The following is a 22,660-nucleotide window of genomic DNA, read 5'->3' as shown; positions in this document are numbered from 1 at the left end:
GAAATTCTTTTAGATAAATAAATTCATTTTAAAAATTTAAAAATCTTGGTTGATATGAGTGGATTATAAAATATTACTTATTTAATTGATATTTTTTAAAAATTAGTAATTTGAATAATTGAAATAATTGTATTTTATTAATTATTTTAATAGTATGATTTATATATAATCATTTTATTTGAAATTAGGTGGGTGAATCGGAAGTCAATTGACATATTAATGATGTGAACTAAAAAAATCAAACGTCCAATTTTAAAAAAACATTTTAAATAACTATGTACACCATTTATCAAATAATTATATCTGGTTTAAATCGGTATCACCTAAATCCATTTTTATCTTTTATTAGGCCCAACCCAACACACACACACAAAGGAAGCCCAACTAGCATTTGAGTCTTTCCTCTTTTGGACTAGCGATTAGCAGAGTACATCGATGGCAATGGCTTCCAGATTAACCCTTCTCAGGCGAATCTCTAAACTTCTCTTATCTCCTTCGCTTTCGCCTTCCCCACCCCTCCGCTCTTCTCGTCTTCTTTTTCTTCTTCGAAATGCTTCCAGGACCAACGTTTCTCCTTGGCCATTCGCCTCTTCTAGAAGCTTCTGCTCTGACCCTCTTAATCTCCCCCAGGATTCTCAGGGACCTGCTTCCATTGATTATCGGTAAATATACCATCTTTCGAGTTACCCGTTAAATTTTGATTATAAAATCATTTTAGGTATGATCCTTTTTGCCCCTAATGCTTATTGTTGTAACAGTTCGGTTTTGCCGGAAGATGAATTTCATAGATTAGCTAATTCTACAATCCATAACCTTCAAGAGAAATTAGAGGTAAGTTAACCCTTTTTTTTTCATTTAAATTATTATTATTATTATTTTAAATTTAGTTTTGGGTTTGTGACAGGAATATGGTGATATTGTTGAAATTGATGGTTTCGATGTAGATTATGGGGTAAGTGTTAAAAAAAAACTTGATTTTTGGCTTTGGAAATGACTTGGCTTCTTTGTGGAAGTTAACATATTTTCTTGGATTTAGTAGAATGAAGTATTGACACTAAAACTTGGGGCTCTGGGCACCTATGTGATGAATAAGCAGACCCCTAATCGACAAATTTGGTTATCTTCACCTATAAGGTATGATTGTTTCTTGTTCTTCTTTATTATTTGGTTTTGTGAAATCCTGTATATGGCATTGTCTTCTTTGGAATTGAAGGTGCTGTTTTGTTTATATTTGTCTTTCCTTCAACTGAAATTGATTCCTCATTTAGTCTTTGACACATTGTAATTTTCATTTGTCTATTAACTAAGGCTTCAGATGTATACGTGAAAAGTTGGGTTAGTTTCCAGAAAAATGTTATTATGTTTTTCAAACCATTCATGTAGATTTCAGCTGGTGATTATTTTGTAAGATAGAAAGAAAATATATCAGGTTTTGTATGAATAAAAGTGCTCGACTAGCTGAGTCTGAGTTTTCTAGATCATTCATGGGTACATATTTGTAAAAAAAAGCAGCTATGCAACTAAAAGATGCTTTCTGAAGAGGCCTTTGTTAGTTATTTCCAAAGGTGTTTGCTCAAAACTTTCAAACTAAAACTGTATATTTTCTTGAGGAAAAACAAAGAGAAATGTAGAACACTTTAGTGATTTTAAATCAACGTTCTTCACGAACATCTGTAAACATTCAATATATATATAACTAGCATATCATTTTGAACTTAAAACCATACTGCTATTTAGCCTATAAAGAGTGGCTGGTTAATGTTGGCATCATATCATATTATCTCTGATTTATCAACTTCAGTTGCCATTTCCTTTTTCTTGCTTGCCCTTTAGAGTGATGCCACCACAAGGCAGGAAAAAGTTTGAACCTTCCTACATGCAATTTTTTTTCTTTAGATGAAAAATGAGGGTAGGAATTGTAGGGAATCAAGTTCCACCTATTTTAAGAGAAACAGAGATATTTACCAGTGGTGACATTTTCTCCTTATCTTGAACTACTTAGTTACATTCCAACTGCTTTGAACCCTTTATTTGATTTTTTTTTTCTACATTGACATTTTACTATTACATGGAATCACTTAGATGTAGAAGATAATTTTTCTAATATTCATCTGATTTTATGTTTGGACTTTAGCTGACAACAATGTTTAACTACCGGCAGTTCAAAAGAAAGTGCTTGTGTGTGTGTTTACCCAATTTCTTTGCGACAATCATGTTTTTGTCTGTTTTGACGAATTATCATTTTTTATCTTCATTTAATGTTATCTGTGCAGTGGTCCATCTAGATTTGACTGGGATCATGATACTCAAGCTTGGGTGTATCGACGAACTAAAGCAAATTTGTTCAAACTTTTGGAAAGTGAATTGGAGCAACTATGTGGTGAACCAGTCAATCTTTCATAGACTGTTGTAGATCCTATGATATACTCAAATACTTTCAAAGCTTTGAAGCTTATTGCACACATCTAAAGCAGTTGATTTTCTTCAACAAACTATCTCTCAAGATTCTTAAACCCCCTCCTGGGTTTTACCATGTGTCAACTTAGAAATTAGAACTGGTCCCCAATAAATTACGGTTCAACAAACATGTGTTTTCACCTAACTTCTCCTGTTGCAGAAACTCCTGCTGTACTTTGTTTAAAGACCATGACCACCTCTAAAGAAAATGGCAAGGTCATTGGCGGTTTGATCCTGAGTTACAAGTGTAGAGGATTGTGTGATATGGTACTTGCTTGATTGTTCCTGTTCACCCTCGTGATTGTACTTATCTTGAGAACGTGGGTGTCATTGTTTCTTGCAACAGGTTGCCAAATAAAGTAGCCCAAGCAACTTTATCAACTACTAAACAGAGAACCACCGGAGAAAATACGCACACAGATATTATAGTCAAGGTTTGTGAGCCTAGGCATTATGAGTAGTAGCATCAAAGACTCTCATGGTTTGAACAATTAGGTAAAGAATTGATGGAATCTTGTGGTGTTTATGTCACTTAACAGTAGTGCCTATTATTGATGCAGAGGGTCTTACTCTTATCAAATATATCTATCACTTTTAATACTAGTTGGCTGCTTTAAGACGGTGGGGCCTGTTTGCCAAATTTGGCCAGAAAAACGACATAAATGCTGGAATAGATTTCATTGTTATCTCACAGTCTTCAAGTAAACCGTGCATTGGCATTGGCCTTGGCCTTAAAAGCATATATATCGCCTAAAGATATGTGAAGACAAGATAAGGCAGGTATACCATCTATATTTAGTGCCTAATCTACGGTTCCTATAGCTTGAAACAATGATGTATAAAACAAAATTTATCCCTATTCCTGATAATTTAGTTGACCGTAATGCCCAAATATGTTCAAAGTTGGGTCTATTGTCTGAAGGGTATCAAAGCATCCTATGGTTTCAATGTTTAGCTGACACTTGTTTAAATTATAGGCGGATAGAAATATAGAGTCGGTTGGATTGAATTGAACGGTTTATTTGTTTTGGAACTTTTTTGAAACGTAAATTAATAATAACTTTAATCATACACAAAAATTTGGATAAATTACACTATTAGTGGTTAAGTTTTTGTTTTGGTTACTTAACTAAAACAAGTTATAATTTGGTCACTGAATTATTTAAAATTTTTTATTTAAATCATTAGATTGTTAAAATCGATGTTATATGACTTTTTTCTGTTTGCACTGTCTGTGCCAATCGAAGGCTCTTTTTCTCTTTTACAGTTTAATTTTTGTTATGAAATAATTTTGGATTTTTTCTCTTTTACAGTTTAATTTTTGTTATGAAATAATTTTGGATATCATGGATCTGCGAATTAAAATTTAAATAGTTTTTTTTTAATCTCCAACACTAACCATTAGATCAATATGGATCCAGTGTATGTTCCTTTACTTGTTACTTGTTGATAGGTATTGATCTACCATACCGATTGTCGAATCATCAGTTGGAGCTCACTGGTAGAATTAAAAAAAAAAAAACTTAACAATCCATTGACTTAAATAAAAACTTGTGAATAATTTAGTGCCTTAAATGAATATTTTTGAATAGTTCAGTGAACAAATTGTACCTTTTTTAGTTTAGTGAACAAAATAAAATTTACCCATAATTTAGTAATTAATAGTGTAATTTACACTAAAATTTTTAAAAATAAGAAGAAAAATTATGTTTTAAAAATCGAAGATGAAATAAATCAAAACATAATGAAAAACTCAAATTTTATTTAAAATTCAAAATTAAATAAAAATATGGTTTTCCAACTTTAACCAGTATTCAATTCTCAGTTCCTTTTACTGATTTCAACCAATTCTTTAAGCTTTCAATTTAACTTAAATTTGTTGACCACCAAACCAGAATTCAACCAGTTGAAATCGTGGATATGGGTAGTCAGTTAGTACAATATGGAGTTTTATCTCATTTAGTTTTTCAACTTAGAGTGGTTTGGATCACCATCTTATAAATTTTTAAATTTTTTAAAAAAAGCATAATTTTAAAATGCTAGTATTTGTTATTATTTGTTTGGGTAAATACTTTTTTTTAATTTAGATTATTGAAATTTTATAACTCAAAAATTAATTATAAAAAAGAACAATGACATAAAAATGTGAATCATTAAAATTTTAAAATATGAATAAAGTGTGAAAGAAGAATAGTTAAGACATCGGAGATTCAAAATTTTGCATCATTATTGATGAAGCTCCTAATTGAATCGGAAAAAGGATAAATAACTCTTGTTTTTAGATTTTGTTGATAGGGATGGATCTATGAGGGAATTTTTCTTTGATCTTATGTTAAAGATACATCAACTTTAAATCTTAAGAATGAAACACATGTTATTCTTTCTTGTCATAGTCCTGATTGTGAAAGTTACAATAGGGCTAGTAATTTATGCAGGGAATGTAAAGGACTGCAAGCGTTATTCTTCAGTGATTGTCCTTCTGCTTAAATTATGCATTGTTTAAACCATTACCTACAATTTGCTTTTGTTGTTTCAACTAGAGAGGTACATTATGTTCATGAGTTTTCCAATAATTTGAGTTTCATTATGAATTTTGCTAATGCCTCCTGCAAACAAGTTGCTTAAGAAGCTAAAATTGTAGATATGTTAGCTATTAATAAGTTTTTAATTATAGAAAAGATGCAAACCAAGTTGGCACTTTAAAGTGAGCTAAAGATGCTTGTTGGGGTTCTCATTTTCATTATATACCCAACCTTATAACAATGTTTGATACATCAATATATTAAAGTTGAAGGATCCACTTATTCTCAACAAGAGGATGCTAGTGATGCATCCAAACTGATTTAGTCATTTGAGTTCATTTTTTTTTGCATTTGACGAAGAGGTCATGGGCATTACTGATATGGTATGTCAAGCTTTTTGACAAAAATCTTGAGACATTTAAAATGTTAAGCATTTGGTTTCTAAGTATAAAATTGTTGATTTAAAATTAAAGATAAAACAATTAGACTAATTTACTTAAAGATGTGTTGTTATTTTTTGAAAAGCGTGATTTGAGTATTCTTGATTTGAATGCACGGTATTTTAAAGGTAAACGTTGATAACACCAACAAAATTAAGTTACTTCATACACAATTATCATTTTGACATAATCAATGAAGTAAATGATTTTTAGTTGCAAGAGCTAAATGATAGGTTTAACATTCAAGAAATGGATCTTCGGAAGTTAACTTTGCTTTGGATCCAAATAAAGAGTATAAATCTTTCAATATTAATGATATTTTTACTTTTGTTGAAAAATATTATCCTTTTGGTTTTACTAAGCAAGAGAAGTTGAATATGAGATTTCAATTGAAACATTTTGAGTGTGACACGTATAATGATGTGAAACTATAAAGAATTGATCTGCATGTCACAAATGTGCCTTGTTTTGACAAAGATAAGAAAATAAAAAGTGCGTTATCTACTTGGCGAATTGATTACACTTGTTTTAACTCTTCTAGTGTTTACAACTAGTGAGCGATTATTTTTAGTTACAAAAATTGTCAAAACAAGACTACATAAGAAGATGGACGATGAGTTTTTTTTTACAAACAACTTGATTGTAAACATTAAAAGAAAGAGTGTTGAAATGAAGACTTCATATTCAATTCTTGAATATTTTTAAAATATTTTTTAAAGAGAATTGCTTGAATCATTTATTCTGTTTCCTTGTACTTTGATCTATAAATTATTGAAATTTATGATTTTATAAGTTTTTATTCATGTTAGTGAAGTAATTGTATATATGTTTTTATATTGATAAAGCATGATAATATGCCATAATTATAATATATACAAACTGTTTTAAATTGATCATTAGATTAAAATGCCAAGATCTACTATTGTACCAAGTAAAGCGATAAGTAATATTACATTTCAATAATTTTACATTCCAATAGTCAAATGTATGCTTAGAATGTAAGTATACATATACTTAACTTCTCGAAAAGCTTTAACTTGACCTAAGATATAAATGATATAAGGTAAGACTTTTATCCCTTCAGTACATAATCTTCTTTCATTTGCCTTTGTACCTTTTGTTTTCCCTCAAATACCTATAATCAAACATGTTCGATGTGTTATCTCTCAACTTTTTTCAAAGGGTAAACTACAAGTTTGGTCATTTATTTTGACTAAAATTATATTTTGATCATTGAACTTTAAAACATTACTATATGATCACTAACATTATTGACATATTATGTTATATCACTCAGTTATTAACTCCCATTAAGAGTATAATGACAAGATGATGTGGCACATTAATATTATACTTTAGATGATATTTTAGGTCAAATTCTATAACTGATCCCTATAATTTTTCTTTCGAGTGAAATTATTTCTTTTCTTTAATTCTTTTAACTTTCCTTTTATTTCTTTATTTTCCTTCTCTTATTCTTTTTCCTTTCTTTTCACTCTTTTTCAAATTGAGGGTTGAAATTATTTTACGTGGGGATAACTTTATACATTTTAAGCTTTGTGGGACAACCAATAAAGTCCTAAAATAACCATTCAATAGCCCCATTGTATAGTTGTTCTAGTCATTTTCTGAATACCTTCAAAATATTTATTTTAAAAATAGTCTTGGCAAAAAAAAATAATGAAAAAGGTAGTTGTCAAAAGTAAAAATTTCATCATAAAATGAAAATAATAAAATAATAAACTAAAATTTTTGAAGAATATGATCCAAAAAAATATAGGATTTCAAAATTAGGGATTAAAGAGAGTAGTCAATGAGAAATAACATATCAAGAACCCAAAGGGTTAGAGGCAGTGAGTTTTGGTGAAAAAAAGTTGAAAGCACGAAATTTTCTTACATATCTATATTTTTGGGTTTTTTAAAAAGAAAAATAAATTGAAAATATGAAAAAGAGAGATTACGAAGGGAGGAAAAAAGAGGTAGTAAGGGGAAATTGTAACACCCCTTACTCGAACCAACCATCGGGTCTAGACTATACAATGTTACATACCAATTTAAAATTTAACTGATACTTTCAATATTATGATCCATAATAATAAAAGAAAGAAGTCAAAGAATATATTTGATACAACAACTAAGTAAATTCAAAATTTTCAAAAATCTATGTTGATGATAAAACTTTAATTTAATATACAACAATGTCACCAAAGTAAACTTTAACTTATTAAAGTTAAAGACCCTGAGACTCTAAAAATTTGTAAATTTATATTGAACTTTAACTTATTTAACTTATTAAAGTTAGACTTTAACTTAGTATTGAAAATTTGTATTTTGACCACTAAATTTCATTTACAAAAAAGACCCTGAGACTCTGCATCTGGGTCGCCCCACTATATGCATATTACAACTAAGAAACAATTCTATCGTTGCATGATAAACTCTGGCCTAGTCCCTTCTCGAACTCTCAAAATCCCCTATTTACCTGCAATACATAATAACACAAGTTCTAAGGAATTTAATGAGTTTGCATACCTTATTGACACAACACTAACACGTTTGCACTTCGTGACTAGGGCTTCATGATTGTTTTGCTTGTATTAGGACAGTACGCCAATCTCATTGTCCTATTAATTACATCATATACACTAATCTACTAAACTTGACAAATTTCCTTTAGTGTTACCATCACTTATTTATTCTTGCAAACTGGAGAATAATCCATCATATTTGATTGTAGTTGATATGTTGTTGACGACTTGAAAGTGGAAGATTTCATAATTGGTTATACTAAGTGTAACACCCCCTAACCCTTATCCGCCATCGGAACAGGGTTATGGACCATTATCGAACATTTCAGATCAAATACGTACATTACACAACCGACTAACATGAACATCAGAAATAACCACTTTGTGCCTTTCATGAGCTCTCGAGGCCCAAAATACGTATTAGAAACAAATAGGGACCAATTTGAACGCTCTAGGAATTTTTTCGTGAAATTTTCAAAATTTTTCCTAGAAACAGGGCACACATGCCCATGTCAATTTGGGACACGCCTGTGTGGTCTTGGGACACACTTGTGTCTCAAACCGTGTCCTACCCCGTGTAACTCTCTGAATTAGGTCGCACGGCCGGCCATACGCCCATATGCTAGGCCGTGTGCCTCATACAGCTGAGGCATACACCCGTGTATCTACCCGTGTATAAATTCCCGACATTTAGTTTTGAAAATTTTAAATACCAGGGGACACATGGTCCTGTTACACGCCCGTGTGTCTGGCTGTGTGAACTCAATATGAGCCTTAAACATTAAGGTTACCATTCCTTGCAATCTTACACATCAAGCAACTCAAAACCATTTATTCAACCAATTTAAAACTCAATTAAACACACTCTAAACATGTTAAAATAGACATTCTAAGTACCTAACCAATGTACCTTCAAAGGCACTCTACATAATTTATTCAAACACGTATGTATAAATTTTCACTAAATAATCTTGGAACCAACTATCATTATACCTATATGTTCACAAATAACCAATATTATTTTATGCACCCTTTTATGTTTATTCGACTACTACTTTACCTCTCATCATTCAATCATATCAACATTTTAAGGCAATTATGTAAACACCACAATACCAAACATAAGCCAAATACATGACTAATTTTAATAAAACATCTATAGACTAACCTTTAGTCAAAATAACCTATACATGCCATTATAACCAGAATCTAGTCACCTATAATTACCAATAAAACCAATGGATAGTGTGATATAGCTCCGATAAGCTTCCAACCCATTCGAGCTTTCGATAACCTGTAAGGTAAATAAATTAAACAAATATGTAAGCAATGATTGCTTAGTAAGCCCGTATAGTCTTTAATCATACTAATTTATTTCAATTATAAAACTTTACATTTCAAAAATAATCCAATATTATTACCGTAATTCTCATAAACTATTCTCACTAATTCACAAGGTGAACTAATCCATAATATCACACATAGACTTATATCCTCAAGCTTAGTAAAAAAAATTTATAACTTTAATTCTTCCACACTTATTCCATATGCATATCATACAAGTTATATGCATATCATTTAGCCACGGCTACAAATTAATGCATTTAACCAAGCCTTATTCTAATTGGACACAGAATAAATCGTTCCATAAGAAATTGCATAATTTAAACCTTACCATTCCTTCATGAACACTAACTTATTCTCATTTAAATACTTACCATTTCAATGCATCAAATAAATAAACAAATTATTATTCAGCTAATAGTTTGGCAATTGCCTATACATCAAGCAACAACAATAGTTAGCGTACTTACAGATCTTACATATAAATTTAATATTGATAAACTTATTTTCTCGACATGTTACTATATACATGCTTTCCTTGTATCAACATAAACAAAGATAATCACATATTTACATGTCACTTTTAATATATATTAAGTAAATACCATTTCCATGTCATGTTTCAATATATCATGTAAATATCATTTCCAAGTATTTTAAGTATATACCGATAATAATCATAAGTTTTTCAATATTAATTCACAAATATTTACAGATCACTCATAATACATCCAATTCTCATTAATTTGTTATCTTAAATGGCTTTTCACAATTTGTTTCACATTTCATTATACAATTGCAATTTCCATTCCATAGTCATTTCTTGAGTATATAACTCATATATTTCATAAATTTGCAATATATTTCAAATTTTATTTTCAATTCACTATTTCACTTTCACTTCTTATATCATACCATTTCAATATCAATTATAAAACTTTATTATTCATTTACCCCTATTAACACGACTCGAACTCGGACGGATACACTGATCCAACCAAAACACACTAGTTTGGCACCCAGTGCTTCATCGGATAATTCGAAATAATAGTTTGACACCCAATGTCTCATCGGCTATGCCGAAGTAATTTGGTACCTAGTATCTCATCAAATTTATCCGAAGTAACAATTTGACACCCAGTGTCTCATCGACTCAAAGTCGAAGTAATCCCTGAACACTTTCAATCCTATGGCATGCCAATTGTATCCAACTTAACCCGATACAGTTAATAGGGTTTAAAATCACTTTTCAATTTCAACCAATATTCATTTTAATTCAATAATCACAAATCCTCAAGAATTCAACTCAGTATCATAATATGAAATGCTCATCTCATTCCACTTATCATACACATTAAATAATAATCACAACAATTTATATTTCATGTACCATCATTTTCATAAATTTCGCATATATTTATTTCAGTAACTATTCATAATCATAAATATACATATTTTTTCCAAATCTCTAACCAAGTCTTTCCAAGTCGGAGAATGACTTATGGATATGAGTACATCGTTTTCTTTGTGCCATGGTTCAACTATGGTCTTACACATACATTGCCATGGCCTTGCCATGGTCTTACATTTGTAGTGCCATAACCCAGTTATGGTCTTTTTATTAAAATGCCATAGCCTAGCTATGGTCTTACATTTAAACATTTCCATGGTTCAACCATGATCTTATCTGTCAATTCATCCTTTGCACTAAACGATTGTACTCAATCCAGCGTTCCATTCTTCTCGATCATTTCAATTCAATTTCATAGTTTCAATAATAATTTATTTTTAACAATAAATATAAATAAATGTATATTACCATTCATCAATTTAACACGTAAACATTAAGATTTAACTATACGAACTTACCTGGGGTAATTTGTGGAAGTTGTAGTAATTTAGGGACTATTAGGCTAATTTCTCCTTTTTCACGTTTGTCTTTAGATTCTTGATCTATAATATAAAATTTTTCATTCATTAGCATCTAATTCAATTCTGATTCACTTTACAATTTATACCCTTTAATTTTTAAAATTACATATTTACCCTAAATTTTATAATTTTTATAATTTAGTCCCTTATCAGTTATCCTATCAATTGAGCTAATTTTTCTTAATTGACAATTTACCTAATTATTTTAGGCCACTATACAGCCATTAATGTTCATAATTTCAACACGAAACGCTAATTCTTAACTTTTTTCACAATTTGGTCCTAAAATCAATATCTATCAAAATTACTTAATAAAATCATCAAATAACAAAATTAAAGCTTCAAATCCATGTTAATTCATCATAAACATCCACTACTCATCAATGGTAACTTCCAAAGTTACCCATAAAATAAAAAATTAATGAATTAGATAGTTGAACCTAATTGCAAAAATCTTTAAAACACAAAAATTACAAGAAAAGAATTAAATTGACTAACCAATTAAACTTTGAACCCAAGAAATCCCTAACGCTGTGGCTTCCTTTCGTCTTTCTCTTTTTCTTTTTCTTTCTTTTTCGTTTGGTTTTCTATTCTGTTTCTTTCTTTATTTGTTTTTATAATATAATATAATATAGTATAATATAATATAATATATATACTTAAACATTTATAATATATATAATAATATATATATAATAATATATATATAATAAACTTATAAATATCTAACTTATGTCCCCTCAACTTTAAGTAATGGCATAATTCCTTCTTTGGTCCCTTTAATTTTTCTTTAATCTATAATTCAACTTTTACTCTATATGCAATTTAGTCTTTATACCTAATTACTTTTAATTCAAGCAAATTAACTGAACCAATACCTAATTAACTATACAATTAGCTTCGTAAATATTTACGAGTCTGATTTACAGGAATGGAGTCCCGAGAATGCGTTTTTTTTTAGTCCTTTTTAATTAATTAACTATCCAAACGTTAAAATTTCCTAATGAAACTTTCATACTAACTCAATGACACTTCTTAAATATTTATAAAACTATTTATGGCTCGATTTATAAAATCGAGGTCTCGATACCCCATTTTCGAAACTAATTAACTCAATAATTCTTTTAAAAATAAAATTCACTAATTCAAAAATATTTCTAAAGTCACACTTAACTCATAAATAATGATTAATAAAATTTTTCGGACTCACTCGTCGGATTTAGTGATCTCGAATCACTGTTTCCAACACCATTGAAAATTAGGCTGTTACACTAAGCCTAGCATACAAACAACTTCTACTGATGAGATCTCATAGATGTATTACTAGAATATTGATCTAATAGTGAATGATTTCTTGGCGGATTTCCCCTGTTAATTCTATTTTTCATTAACTGCCTGCATAGTTTTTTATGCATCTATTTCCTCGAGAGGGAAATCCTCACAGATTCATACTTGTAAAATTGGAAAAGATAATCCATAAATAATTCTCATAGCACACATTGCACCAATGATTACAGATATTCAAATAAGACCATTCTTGGCGAATAATCTCTGTTGCGAGCTGTTAATAATAGTTTTTTTTATCGAAATCAAACTCGTATTACGATCCTCTTGGATCAATAAGGAAGGCACCCTTACGGCTAAATATAGAAAGTCTACTCATCCCAATCAAGTAGACAGATCAGACAGTACATATCATTACGCTTCTATTTCATAATCAAATAGTCCACTCTTGCTGGTTATCTCTTTGAAACAGATAACTTGTAGGCAGATTCTTAACAACAAATCTTCTATTTGTGGAATCATACATATGAGACAGTCGTGGAGGACTTTCTTATATTTTTTATACGGTTTCACATAAACAGATATGTCACTTATAGTAATGGATTTCTAGAAAATGAATTCATTCTTGGTAGACTTATACAAGCGGATCTCTTCGTGCAAAATCCCATTTTTAATATAGCCCTGACAAATTTCCACTTTTACGATAGTATTGACGGACTTCCCTATTTAAGGCATTCCTGATGGACTTCCATATATCAAATAGTACTCATGGACTTCCACATTTATGGTAATGCCATGGCCATGGCCTTCTATTCGTCCCATAAAAGGGCTCTCATACGTCCCACGAGGGGCACTCAAACGTCCCATAAAGGGCTTTTATATACTGGTGCGCACTTTTCTCCATAAAAATCTAAACTCCTTTAATGGCTCAATCCAACAGAACCTCCCTCAAAGCTACTGTAAAAATAAATGCATATGTGATCTCCGTGCATGTCTATCCGACCCTCTGCAAAGCCACAGTTATAATTAACATGCACATCACACAAATATTCCACCAATAAATGCTATCTATCATATAATGTATCTCATATCCATCATTCTATCTACACATGTAACAGTCCGGTTTTGACCTTAGTCGGAACAGTGATTTCGAGACCGCAAATCTAACTTTGAAAAAATATTTTAATATTATTTTCTGTGTCCATGATGAATGAATTTGCATCTGTGAAATTTTTGTGATTTAATTTGTCTATTTCTGTGCTTAATTATGAAAAAGGATCTACTCGCGTAAAACGCAAAAGTTGCATGCTAATTGTAAATAGGGTAAATTGGCCCTGGCTTTTAAAGTATTTTCCTTGCATGTCAAATAGACCATTAATATTAATGGTGGACAAAGATAGACATTAGTGGGTGGAATATTAATGTTTTAATCCAAGGGTAATCTGGTGAAATTCATATTATGGTATTATTAATAAAACAAAAGCATGAAATAAGGCCATATTCATGCTATTCCACCTAAAATACAAATAAAAAAGAAAAGAAAAAGCTTACTTAGGGTTCGGCACATCAGAAGCTTAATTCGGGTAAGTGTTTTGCTCGATTTTTTATAAGTTCTACGTTTCTGTGATCGTTGCTTCGTGTTTTTCAAAACCCATGTTTGAATTTTTGTTTCTTTTGAAGCTTATGAATTGTGTCATTGATGATTATATGAACTTTGTAATATTTTTATAAGGATTATGTAAGAAAAGTGTGAGATTATCATGCTTTGTTCATGGATTTTGTTGGAATAGAGCTATTTGGGCTAATTTGTGAAAATGAGGTTCTAAAGGACTAAATTGTGAATTAAATATGTTAATTGGGCTTGTATAGAAGCTATGTATATTCGGCCAAGCTATAGTCTTGGTGAATTTTGCATATGTGTGATTTTGTGAAAACGGACTAAATTGTCAAAGTGTGAAAATGTAAGGGCTGAAATGTAAAGTGTCCTAAATATGTGTTTATAGATTATTTTGAATGAAATGAGTGATTTAATGGTTGAATTTGAATTTTATTAGATCAAGAACAAAGAAAATCGGACTTAGATCGAGGGAAGTCCAAAATAGTTGAATAGTCGACTCGTTCCGTCCGAAATCTGTACGAGGTAAGTCAAATTACAATTACGTGTTAAATTGACTAAAATTATGCACATACAAACTGTAATCTGTATTGGAAGGCCTTGAGAGCCTGATGAATGAATTCCGATTAAATTCTGATAATATGCTAGTATCTGAAAAACTCTGTATGTATCTAAAGGAATGTGAACATCGATCTGAGATATCGTGTAAGACTGTGTCTGGGATACAGGCCTCTATTTGAGTTTACATGTAAGACCATGTTTAGGACATCGGCATCGTATCTGATTTCGTGTAAGACCCTGTCTAGGACAAAGGCATCGATACTGAATTACATGTAAAACCACGTTTGGGATGTCAGCATTGTACCCGTTTATGAGCTTCTGTATCGTTTCTGAACCGTCTGATGATAGAGTATGAGATATGGGAATGAATATATAAAATGTATAATCTACACAGGTACGTTTGTATCGTACTAAATTTCTGAATATGAAAGACTCTATTTCTGTGAAATAATGAATGTGAAGTATGTATGGAATTTCGTAATGAAGCATAACATGTATACAAGCGAATGAGCATGGTTAGGCTCATGAATTACTCTGTGAAATGGCTATAAATTTATGTTATTGACTCTCACTTTATATGCTTTTATAGTTAAACTAATTGTATTTGGCCTACTAAGCTCTATGTAGCTTACTCTGTATGATTTCTATCTATTTTACAGTTATCGTAGCTACTGAAGGCTCGGGGACAGTCGAGGATTGTCACCACCTATCGAACTCATATTTGGTACTTTTGAAAGTGCAAATATTTTAAGTATGGCATGTACAGGCTAGAATGTCTATGTATTAAACTTTGATATGTATATATGTTATGCGGTGAGAGTTGGCTAACAAATGATATGTTTGTGCATAGTTTTGGTATTTGGTTGGTGATGTCGAATGATGTATGCTTTGTAATGTTTTATGATCTAATATGAATTGGTCATTTTAAGTATGGAATTGGTTGAAAATTGTGGCATGAATGTTGTTTAATGTTGATTGTAGGAATGGCCTAAATAGGGGTGGCAAGTTGGCTTAAATCAAGCCTGCATTGTACCACACGGTTAGGAACCACGGGCGTGTCTTGTGGCCGTGTATGTAAAGTAGTAACCTTTTAAGTTTCACAAGGCTATAGCACATGGGTGTGTTATATGGCCGTGGGCTCAAGTCAGTAGCTAGCTATGTTTCACACGACTATAGCACACGGGCGTGTCTGTTGGCCGTGGGTGAAAGTCAGTATGTATGCCTTCTTTGGCACGGCTAGTTCACATGGGTGTGTCTAGTGCCCGTGTGAGGCACACGGCATGGTCACACGGGCGTGTGACTTCAACAGAATTGAAAAATTTTCTGAGTTCTGAAATTTATTGATATGTTCGGTTTAATCTTGATTGCCCTTAAAAGTATGTTTTAGGTCTTGTAAACCATCATAAGGGATGAATGGTTGATTATTGCATATGTATTAATGTTATGTGATTCTGAATTAGTCTGAAATATTCTGTTTGTTTGGTAATGCCTCGTAACCCTAATCCGATGACGGTTACGGGTTAGGCGTGTTACAACGCATCATATTCATATTTACTCATCGTACAATTGCATCTCATTAAGCAATATATATCACGCCAAACCACTTGTCTATCCAATCATGATTAAACTCATAACCAAACGATATTTGCATTCAACAACACATGCACACACAAGATATTAACATTTTGCCACAAGTTGATTCACCATTGGTAAAACATTAATTCAAACATATTTAGTATATTAATGACATAAGATACATCCATTTAAGACTTGAGTCTGAAAACTCATCTGAAAGTTGACGTCAAATCCATCTACTATGCTTCTCCCTTGCTACATAAGCCTCTAGCAGTTTACAAACATAACCACCATTTCAGAATTCCAATAAAGATAATTCATCATCATAAGAAACATATTTTGCTTACTTACAGAGGCTATTTAAATAATTAACAGAACAAATTCGACGGATAACTAAAATTCTTAACCTTCTTTTCTTTTCTTAAATCTGTTAGCACAGAAAGGGTAAGAAGCTTACCAACTTATGAAATTACTAGTTTCTAAGTCTCAAACCTTTAATTCTTCCTCTATGCACAAACGCCCTGTAAGCTTCTTCTCTTCCATGGCAAACTAGAGGAAAGATGAAGAAGGAGCAGAAAAATGAAAGAACAATTTCAGAGAATAACACATCCCTTATATATAATCCTCTCGCACATCATCAAAATATCAAATCAACAACCACTAGGAATAATAGTAATCATCCTATCTCCCACTAAGGACTATCTAGTTCTTAAGTAATTGGACTGAAGTTAAAATTCAATTTTTTTCTCAACTAGCCTACCAAAAATGTTTATTTGTAAAAAAAACCCGCTAGATTAGAAAACTTTTCAATTTAATACGCAAGTCACCCATATAACTTAAGACCTTAACAAGTCCGAATGTGACAAAAATGCTTAGGTTTTCTTTGGGGAAAGAAGAGGATCCTTTATCCCTCATGTTTTGGGATATATATATATAAAGGGTACCTTCTTGTCCCATTGTGCCACATAGCCGACAGTACGAAGTGTGTTATGGGTAGTACTATGTGGTCTTTCCCTAACATTCTCTTTATTGATGTTATTATGCCTTAGTGGTCCTTGTGGAGGGTCTATAATAGATGGTTTCTGGGATAACTTATGTGATTTCCAAGGGGTTGGTTGCGTATTGTTTTCTAGTTGAGGGACACCACAAAGGGTATCTAGTGAAAGGTTGGCCATAAGCCACATCCAGGTAAAAGGTCATTACCAAGTTGTCCGAGCTCTGCCACATATCCTTGTTAGAGCAAGAGTATAGCAACTCTTAATGAAAGTTAATGGTTGAGTAACTATAACGTAATAAATTAATAATGTTAATAATCTTACAATAATTTTTTAAAGTTAGATGATCTAAATATAGTTTTAAACAATCATAAGTGGCAATACATCCCATAAAAACAAAGTTAAAAAAAAAGTTGGTGGGTTTTGTTGCTTCAACCTAATAATGTTGTTTTGTTTAGACGCACGTACTTGAAAATGAAGGTGACTAGTATTTTTTAAAAATAAAAATAGTTAAATCACTATTTGGGGTCTAAACTTAGTAATTATTCTTAAATTAAGGTTTAAATTTTTTTGTCTAAGTTAGGTCCTAAATTTGGTAATTGTTTCCACATTGAAACCTAGAGTTGACAATTTTTCTCACATTAGGACTTGAATTTGACAATTATTCCCACATTAAAGCTTGAATTTTAGGGTTTTCAACTACTAACTTGGATAAAGAAAAGTTGAAGTCCTAATGTAGAAATATTTGTCAAGTTTAGAGTCTAACTTGAATAAAAAAAATTAAGCCCATTGTAAGAATAATTTGTCAAGTTTAGAGCCTAAATTAAAAAAAATATATATTAGACTCTAATGTGAAAAAAAAATCAGATTCAAGTCTCCAAATATGATTTAACCCCAAATAAAAATCGAATTGATTTTGTTCGTGAAGGGTTTTTTTTGTCCATATTTGAACACCTTCAAATCTTGTTCCATTTTTCAAGAATATTATTTACAGCTGAGCTGAGGTTACCCAAGTGAATGGCCTAAAATTGAAACGTGAGCTACAAGACAGAATCCTCAACCCACAAGCAATCAAGCATAGTCAACCAGTGAATTGTATTTAAAAAAAAAAACACTTACGTACATATATATTCACATAAATACATACATATTGAAATGTATTATCCAGTCGTTGTCTAGGATGGTGAGGTCATGGTCAGCTGCAGAATCCTAAGATCAATCAAAGACCCCATTATATCTCGACGGTTGTTGAGAAGATTTTTAAGTGGCGCGCAACCACCACCACTCCTCCCCCACAAAATTCCCACCACACACTCGCCACTTGATCCTTTTCTTTTCATCCAAGCGATTCAACACACAGGGCCTACCAGTCCTTTATTTAGAATTCAAACTACAAGTGTCTTAATTTTAATCTAATTGGTTGATTAGAGCTAAAGCAGCTCTCCTTTCCACCACAATTTCTATTTGAGGATCACGATTTTTTGACTATATTTTATGTTGGGGTCGATGATTATGATTATGAATTATTTTAATTAGTAAGTTTGAAGCCTCGATAAAGTTGCATCCCAGGTGATGTGATGGGCGGCCGTAATCTCTCTACTGTTCACCAAACACAAGATACAAATCCTTTTGTTTATTGCATTAAATTCTTAGTGGTGCTGGACCATATATCATCACCTCCCAGATATTTTGCCTCCATTTCATTTAACTAAAACATCAAATATCTTTTTTTCTTTGAATAAAGTAATTTAAACACACGTTACGAACTCCTCCACCTCACCATTCATTTTTTTTTATTAATTCATGAATTTAGAGACGAAGTCAAAAAATTTATTTATGAGGATTAAAATTAAATTATATATATTTATGATGATAAAATATAATTTTATTATTTTAATATCTATATTTTATAATTTTAAAATATTAATTTAAATTTTATTATTTTTAAGAGGTCAAAATGTAATTTAATTTTTACTAATTTAAATTTTTATAAATTTTAAAAGAGCCTAAATAAAAAAATTATTTTAAAGGAGCCTAGAGCCCTTGCCAGCCCTCTTGACTACACACTTGTATGAGTTTAACATTAATTGACTAACTGATCATATAAAAAATATATATTTATAGATAAAATAATATATATTAAGGTAGTTGGTTCACTTAAGAATTTTATTTAAAAATAAAAACCAATCAATTTGACTATAACCATGGCAAAATTAAAAAGTTATTTTAAGAGTAAAAATAAATAAATAAAAGAGATAAAATATAATTTTAACATTATTTCTTATAATTTCTTAAAAATTAATGGGGATAGAACTGATTTAATCCACATTGACTTAAGCATACGAGACAGTTAAATGGGTTAAGTTGACTATAATAGATTTCAACTCACCCTGATGCCAACAAGTAATAAATTGGAAAAAGATTTCCTTCATTCAAAAAAAAAAGAATGGAGAGCAAAACCTATAAATACAAACAAAGCATGACCCTAAATTTGATTTAGAGGTGATTTATTCAAATAACATCGAAAGCACTGGTACTAGTACTACTGGGATTAAATATTCTAAAATAATTATCACAGTAATAATGGAATTTATAAAATTAGTTGACATACTTGTAAAGTTGATAAATAATTCAAATTTCTTAAACTATTTTTATGCCAAATAATTTTTAATAAATTAAAAATTATTAAAATTGATAGTAGTGTTTAAGACAAATTTTATTTTATTTTATTTTTGTTATCTAGTAAGTTATTTTATTTTATTAACTCATAAACTAAAATTGTCCTACATGGAAAAAAAAATCAAAATGATGAGAAGCCAAATTAAAAACTCCCAAGAGACATGAATGCTATTATCCTACACAATTGTTTCAAATGTAGAGGAGATTTAAAGAAATTGTGAAGGCATTGTGATTGGAATTGCATGGCAAATGGAAAGCGAGCCCAGTTTGGGATGCTAACTGCAGTGGGGACAATCGACCACCCAAAGAGACCAAGTCAATGCCACTTCCTCGCCCAGTTGCAACCACTATCCTTTATTGACCGAAGTATTGTCAAAAAAAAAAATGACCCACACTGGGTGGTAGCTCAATTTGTTATGTTATGTGAAAATTCTCGAGGATTAGACGTGTGGGCGCGCGCATGAAATGGAAATGTACGTATTAGGAAAATACACAGCAAGTACATGCACCAGTGGTATGACCAACTTGCTTGTTTTGGGAGAAGATTGATTGGAATTTGAAAGGAAGTGGTTGACACGCATAATGCTCTCCACCCACAAAAAAATCATTCAAAGAGGGCAAAGAATAGGTCCCAATGGACCAAGGCTACATGCAACTAAACTAAACCACGGGCATACGTGCCTTGTGATATATAGTCCATGGCATTTCGCTGACAAAAAGACCTGACATCCATAGGATTAGTAAAACGGTGGGCGGGTAGCCAGCCAACCAGCCCCATTAGTGGATGTCGTTCAAAGCTTCAAGTACAGACCCTTATCTGCACCTCGACTTGCTCCACACATCCTTAAGGCTGCTTACTGCTAAGGCTGTGCCTCACCCTCTAACCACATTCACCTTTCATATTTTATACGTACATATATATCTTAATTTCAAAGAAAAGAAAAGAAAACCCTAGTTAAATATAATAATTATACAGAAAGGAGGTGAATCCAAACACCAAAAGGAAAGATGAAGCTTTGTAGCATTTAGCACTCCTAAAAATTCTTGGATTAGTACAAATAAAGCAGTACAAGGCCTACAGGGTCAACATTCCCATCAATGATTAATCAAAGCCTATTGTTAGAAAAGGTTAGAGAAAATCAGAAATAGCAGGCCAAACCAACTCAAATCGGACGGCTAAGGGATTACAAGTACTAACAAATTTTAAGATATTTTTACTGGATTTTCTCAAACTCTAATTTTTGCCTAATGACTCCGTACTCGTCGCGCCTCTCGAATCGGACTGCAACTGAACCGTGCCCTCCGGTTTGATCTGTTGGTCCTTCGATAGCCTCATAGTCCTGGAGTCAACCGAAACGCCTCCACCCTCTGCTCTGCACCGCGTCGCCACAACAGTATGGTAGCCGTACCTCCGTTTTGAAGATAAACGATCCGGATCGTCCTGTTAACACCAATCAAATGAAATATTAACCGTTGATTTCATGTAACAACAAGGTTAAACAATCTGAACGACCAAGGACAAACAAAAAAGGAATTTGAAATGGAAGACAAAGGGAAAACAAGAAGTGAACAGAGATCGAAAGAGAGAACAAACCTCAGAGTGAAGATCTGAAGCATTCCCTCTCGACCTTTTCAATGAAAACAAATTTGTTGATCTAGAGACCTCTCTTTCACCACCAGAATAATTATCGCTACTAGAAGAACTAGGCGCCGGCGGAGGTGTATTTGCTACTGTGGACCACGGCACCACCTGATTATCTCCGTCCTCCACATCATCTCCAACAGACACGTCATCATCAGAATCATCTCCTTCATCGTCTTCTCCGTCACCATCATCGTCATTTTCCGCCTCGCTCTCTTCTCGATCACCGCCGTCGATGCACCTCTCACAGACGGAGACCGTGCGACCAAGCTTGGAACCAGTGGCTCTCCATGGAGTGAGAGACTGACAAGCGTGACAGAGCAGACACCTCACATGTCTCGCCACAAGGAAGTTAGCCCCGTGGACTACAGCGTCACAATCCCAGCACAAACTGGCTTGGTCCGATTCACAAGACGTTGTCGCCGCTAACTTACAGAGCTCACAACTCTTCATCTCCTTCCTCCTTCAACCAACACAAAAAAAAAAAATTTTTTTTTTTTTGGGCTTGAATCTCCCAGCAAGTTCCTTCTCCTTTCGTTTTCTTGGAGAATTTTGTTTACGTTTCTTAGTTTCTCTTTCTTGTGTGTCACAGAGAATGGGCGATTGAGAGAGAGAGAGAGAGAGAATAAAAAACGAGAAACTTGCAGTGGCTTCTAGGAACAGCCTTGCCTTTAGCTTTAAATTACAAGCTTGCCTTAGCAATCCTCCCCCGTAATTAACCAACCAAACACCACCACTCGCATGATATTAGGCTAGTAGTGTTTAGGAGACAGAAATAATTAATTTCTTAAATATTTATATTATTATATATAGATGGAGATAAATTAGAAAAGACCATTCCACCCTGCTGTTTCATTTCAAATTTGTTTAAAAAGCACAAGTATAAAAAAAGAAAAGGATGGGGGTAAAGAAGTAATTTAGGGAATGAGTACGGAGAAAGAAAGAAAACGGAAAGGAATGGTAAGTGTGTGTAGGTTTTTTTTTGTGTGTGAAGAGAAGTAGAAAGACAAAGGGTGTGGTGCGACGTACTGCCAGGTGTTGAAAGGTAAGGTAACAAAATGCTGTGTGGTGCAACGTGGTGGAGCG

General features: G+C 32.1%; 2 protein-coding genes and 2 long non-coding RNA genes across 5 annotated transcripts; 1 reads left to right on the top strand and 3 right to left on the bottom strand.

Moving 5' to 3' along the window:
• The first annotated feature begins 388 nt into the window (after positions 1 to 388).
• On the top strand, positions 389 to 3,466 carry LOC108474646 (frataxin, mitochondrial). Its single transcript, XM_017776641.2, has 5 exons — positions 389 to 662; positions 759 to 831; positions 905 to 952; positions 1,040 to 1,134; positions 2,274 to 3,466. The coding sequence occupies exons 1-5, from the start codon at positions 436 to 438 to the stop codon at positions 2,401 to 2,403; spliced, it is 573 nt and encodes a 190-aa protein (XP_017632130.1). The 5' UTR covers positions 389 to 435; the 3' UTR covers positions 2,404 to 3,466.
• A 5,513-nt stretch (positions 3,467 to 8,979) lies between these two features.
• LOC128290283 (uncharacterized) lies at positions 8,980 to 11,846 on the bottom strand. Its single transcript, XR_008279975.1, has 2 exons — positions 11,722 to 11,846; positions 8,980 to 9,241 (listed from the first exon to the last, which is right to left on the bottom strand). It is a non-coding gene; the product is annotated as an uncharacterized LOC128290283 (long non-coding RNA).
• A 4,652-nt stretch (positions 11,847 to 16,498) lies between these two features.
• LOC128290264 (uncharacterized) lies at positions 16,499 to 18,596 on the bottom strand. Its single transcript, XR_008279949.1, has 3 exons — positions 18,401 to 18,596; positions 16,751 to 16,807; positions 16,499 to 16,525 (listed from the first exon to the last, which is right to left on the bottom strand). It is a non-coding gene; the product is annotated as an uncharacterized LOC128290264 (long non-coding RNA).
• Positions 18,597 to 20,956: 2,360 nt separating this feature from the next.
• On the bottom strand, positions 20,957 to 22,409 carry LOC108474595 (zinc finger protein CONSTANS-LIKE 3-like). 2 transcript variants are annotated; one of them, XM_017776568.2, is made up of 2 exons: positions 21,527 to 22,409; positions 20,957 to 21,373 (listed from the first exon to the last, which is right to left on the bottom strand). In XM_017776568.2, exons 1-2 carry the CDS (start codon positions 22,025 to 22,027, stop codon positions 21,167 to 21,169), a joined length of 708 nt encoding a protein of 235 aa, XP_017632057.1. In that variant the 5' UTR covers positions 22,028 to 22,409; the 3' UTR covers positions 20,957 to 21,166. The 2 variants fall into 2 exon arrangements, with proteins under 2 accessions (XP_017632057.1, XP_052881429.1); XM_053025469.1 differs by having other exon boundaries at positions 21,596 to 22,409.
• Positions 22,410 to 22,660: the final 251 nt, after the last annotated feature.

Source organism: Gossypium arboreum, chromosome 3 (genome assembly GCF_025698485.1).
Source record: "Gossypium arboreum isolate Shixiya-1 chromosome 3, ASM2569848v2, whole genome shotgun sequence".
In the NCBI taxonomy this organism is placed as follows: Eukaryota; Viridiplantae; Streptophyta; class Magnoliopsida; order Malvales; family Malvaceae; genus Gossypium; species Gossypium arboreum.
The sequence above is the reverse complement of the archived record's forward strand: the minus strand, read 5'-3'. Positions and strand labels throughout refer to the sequence as shown.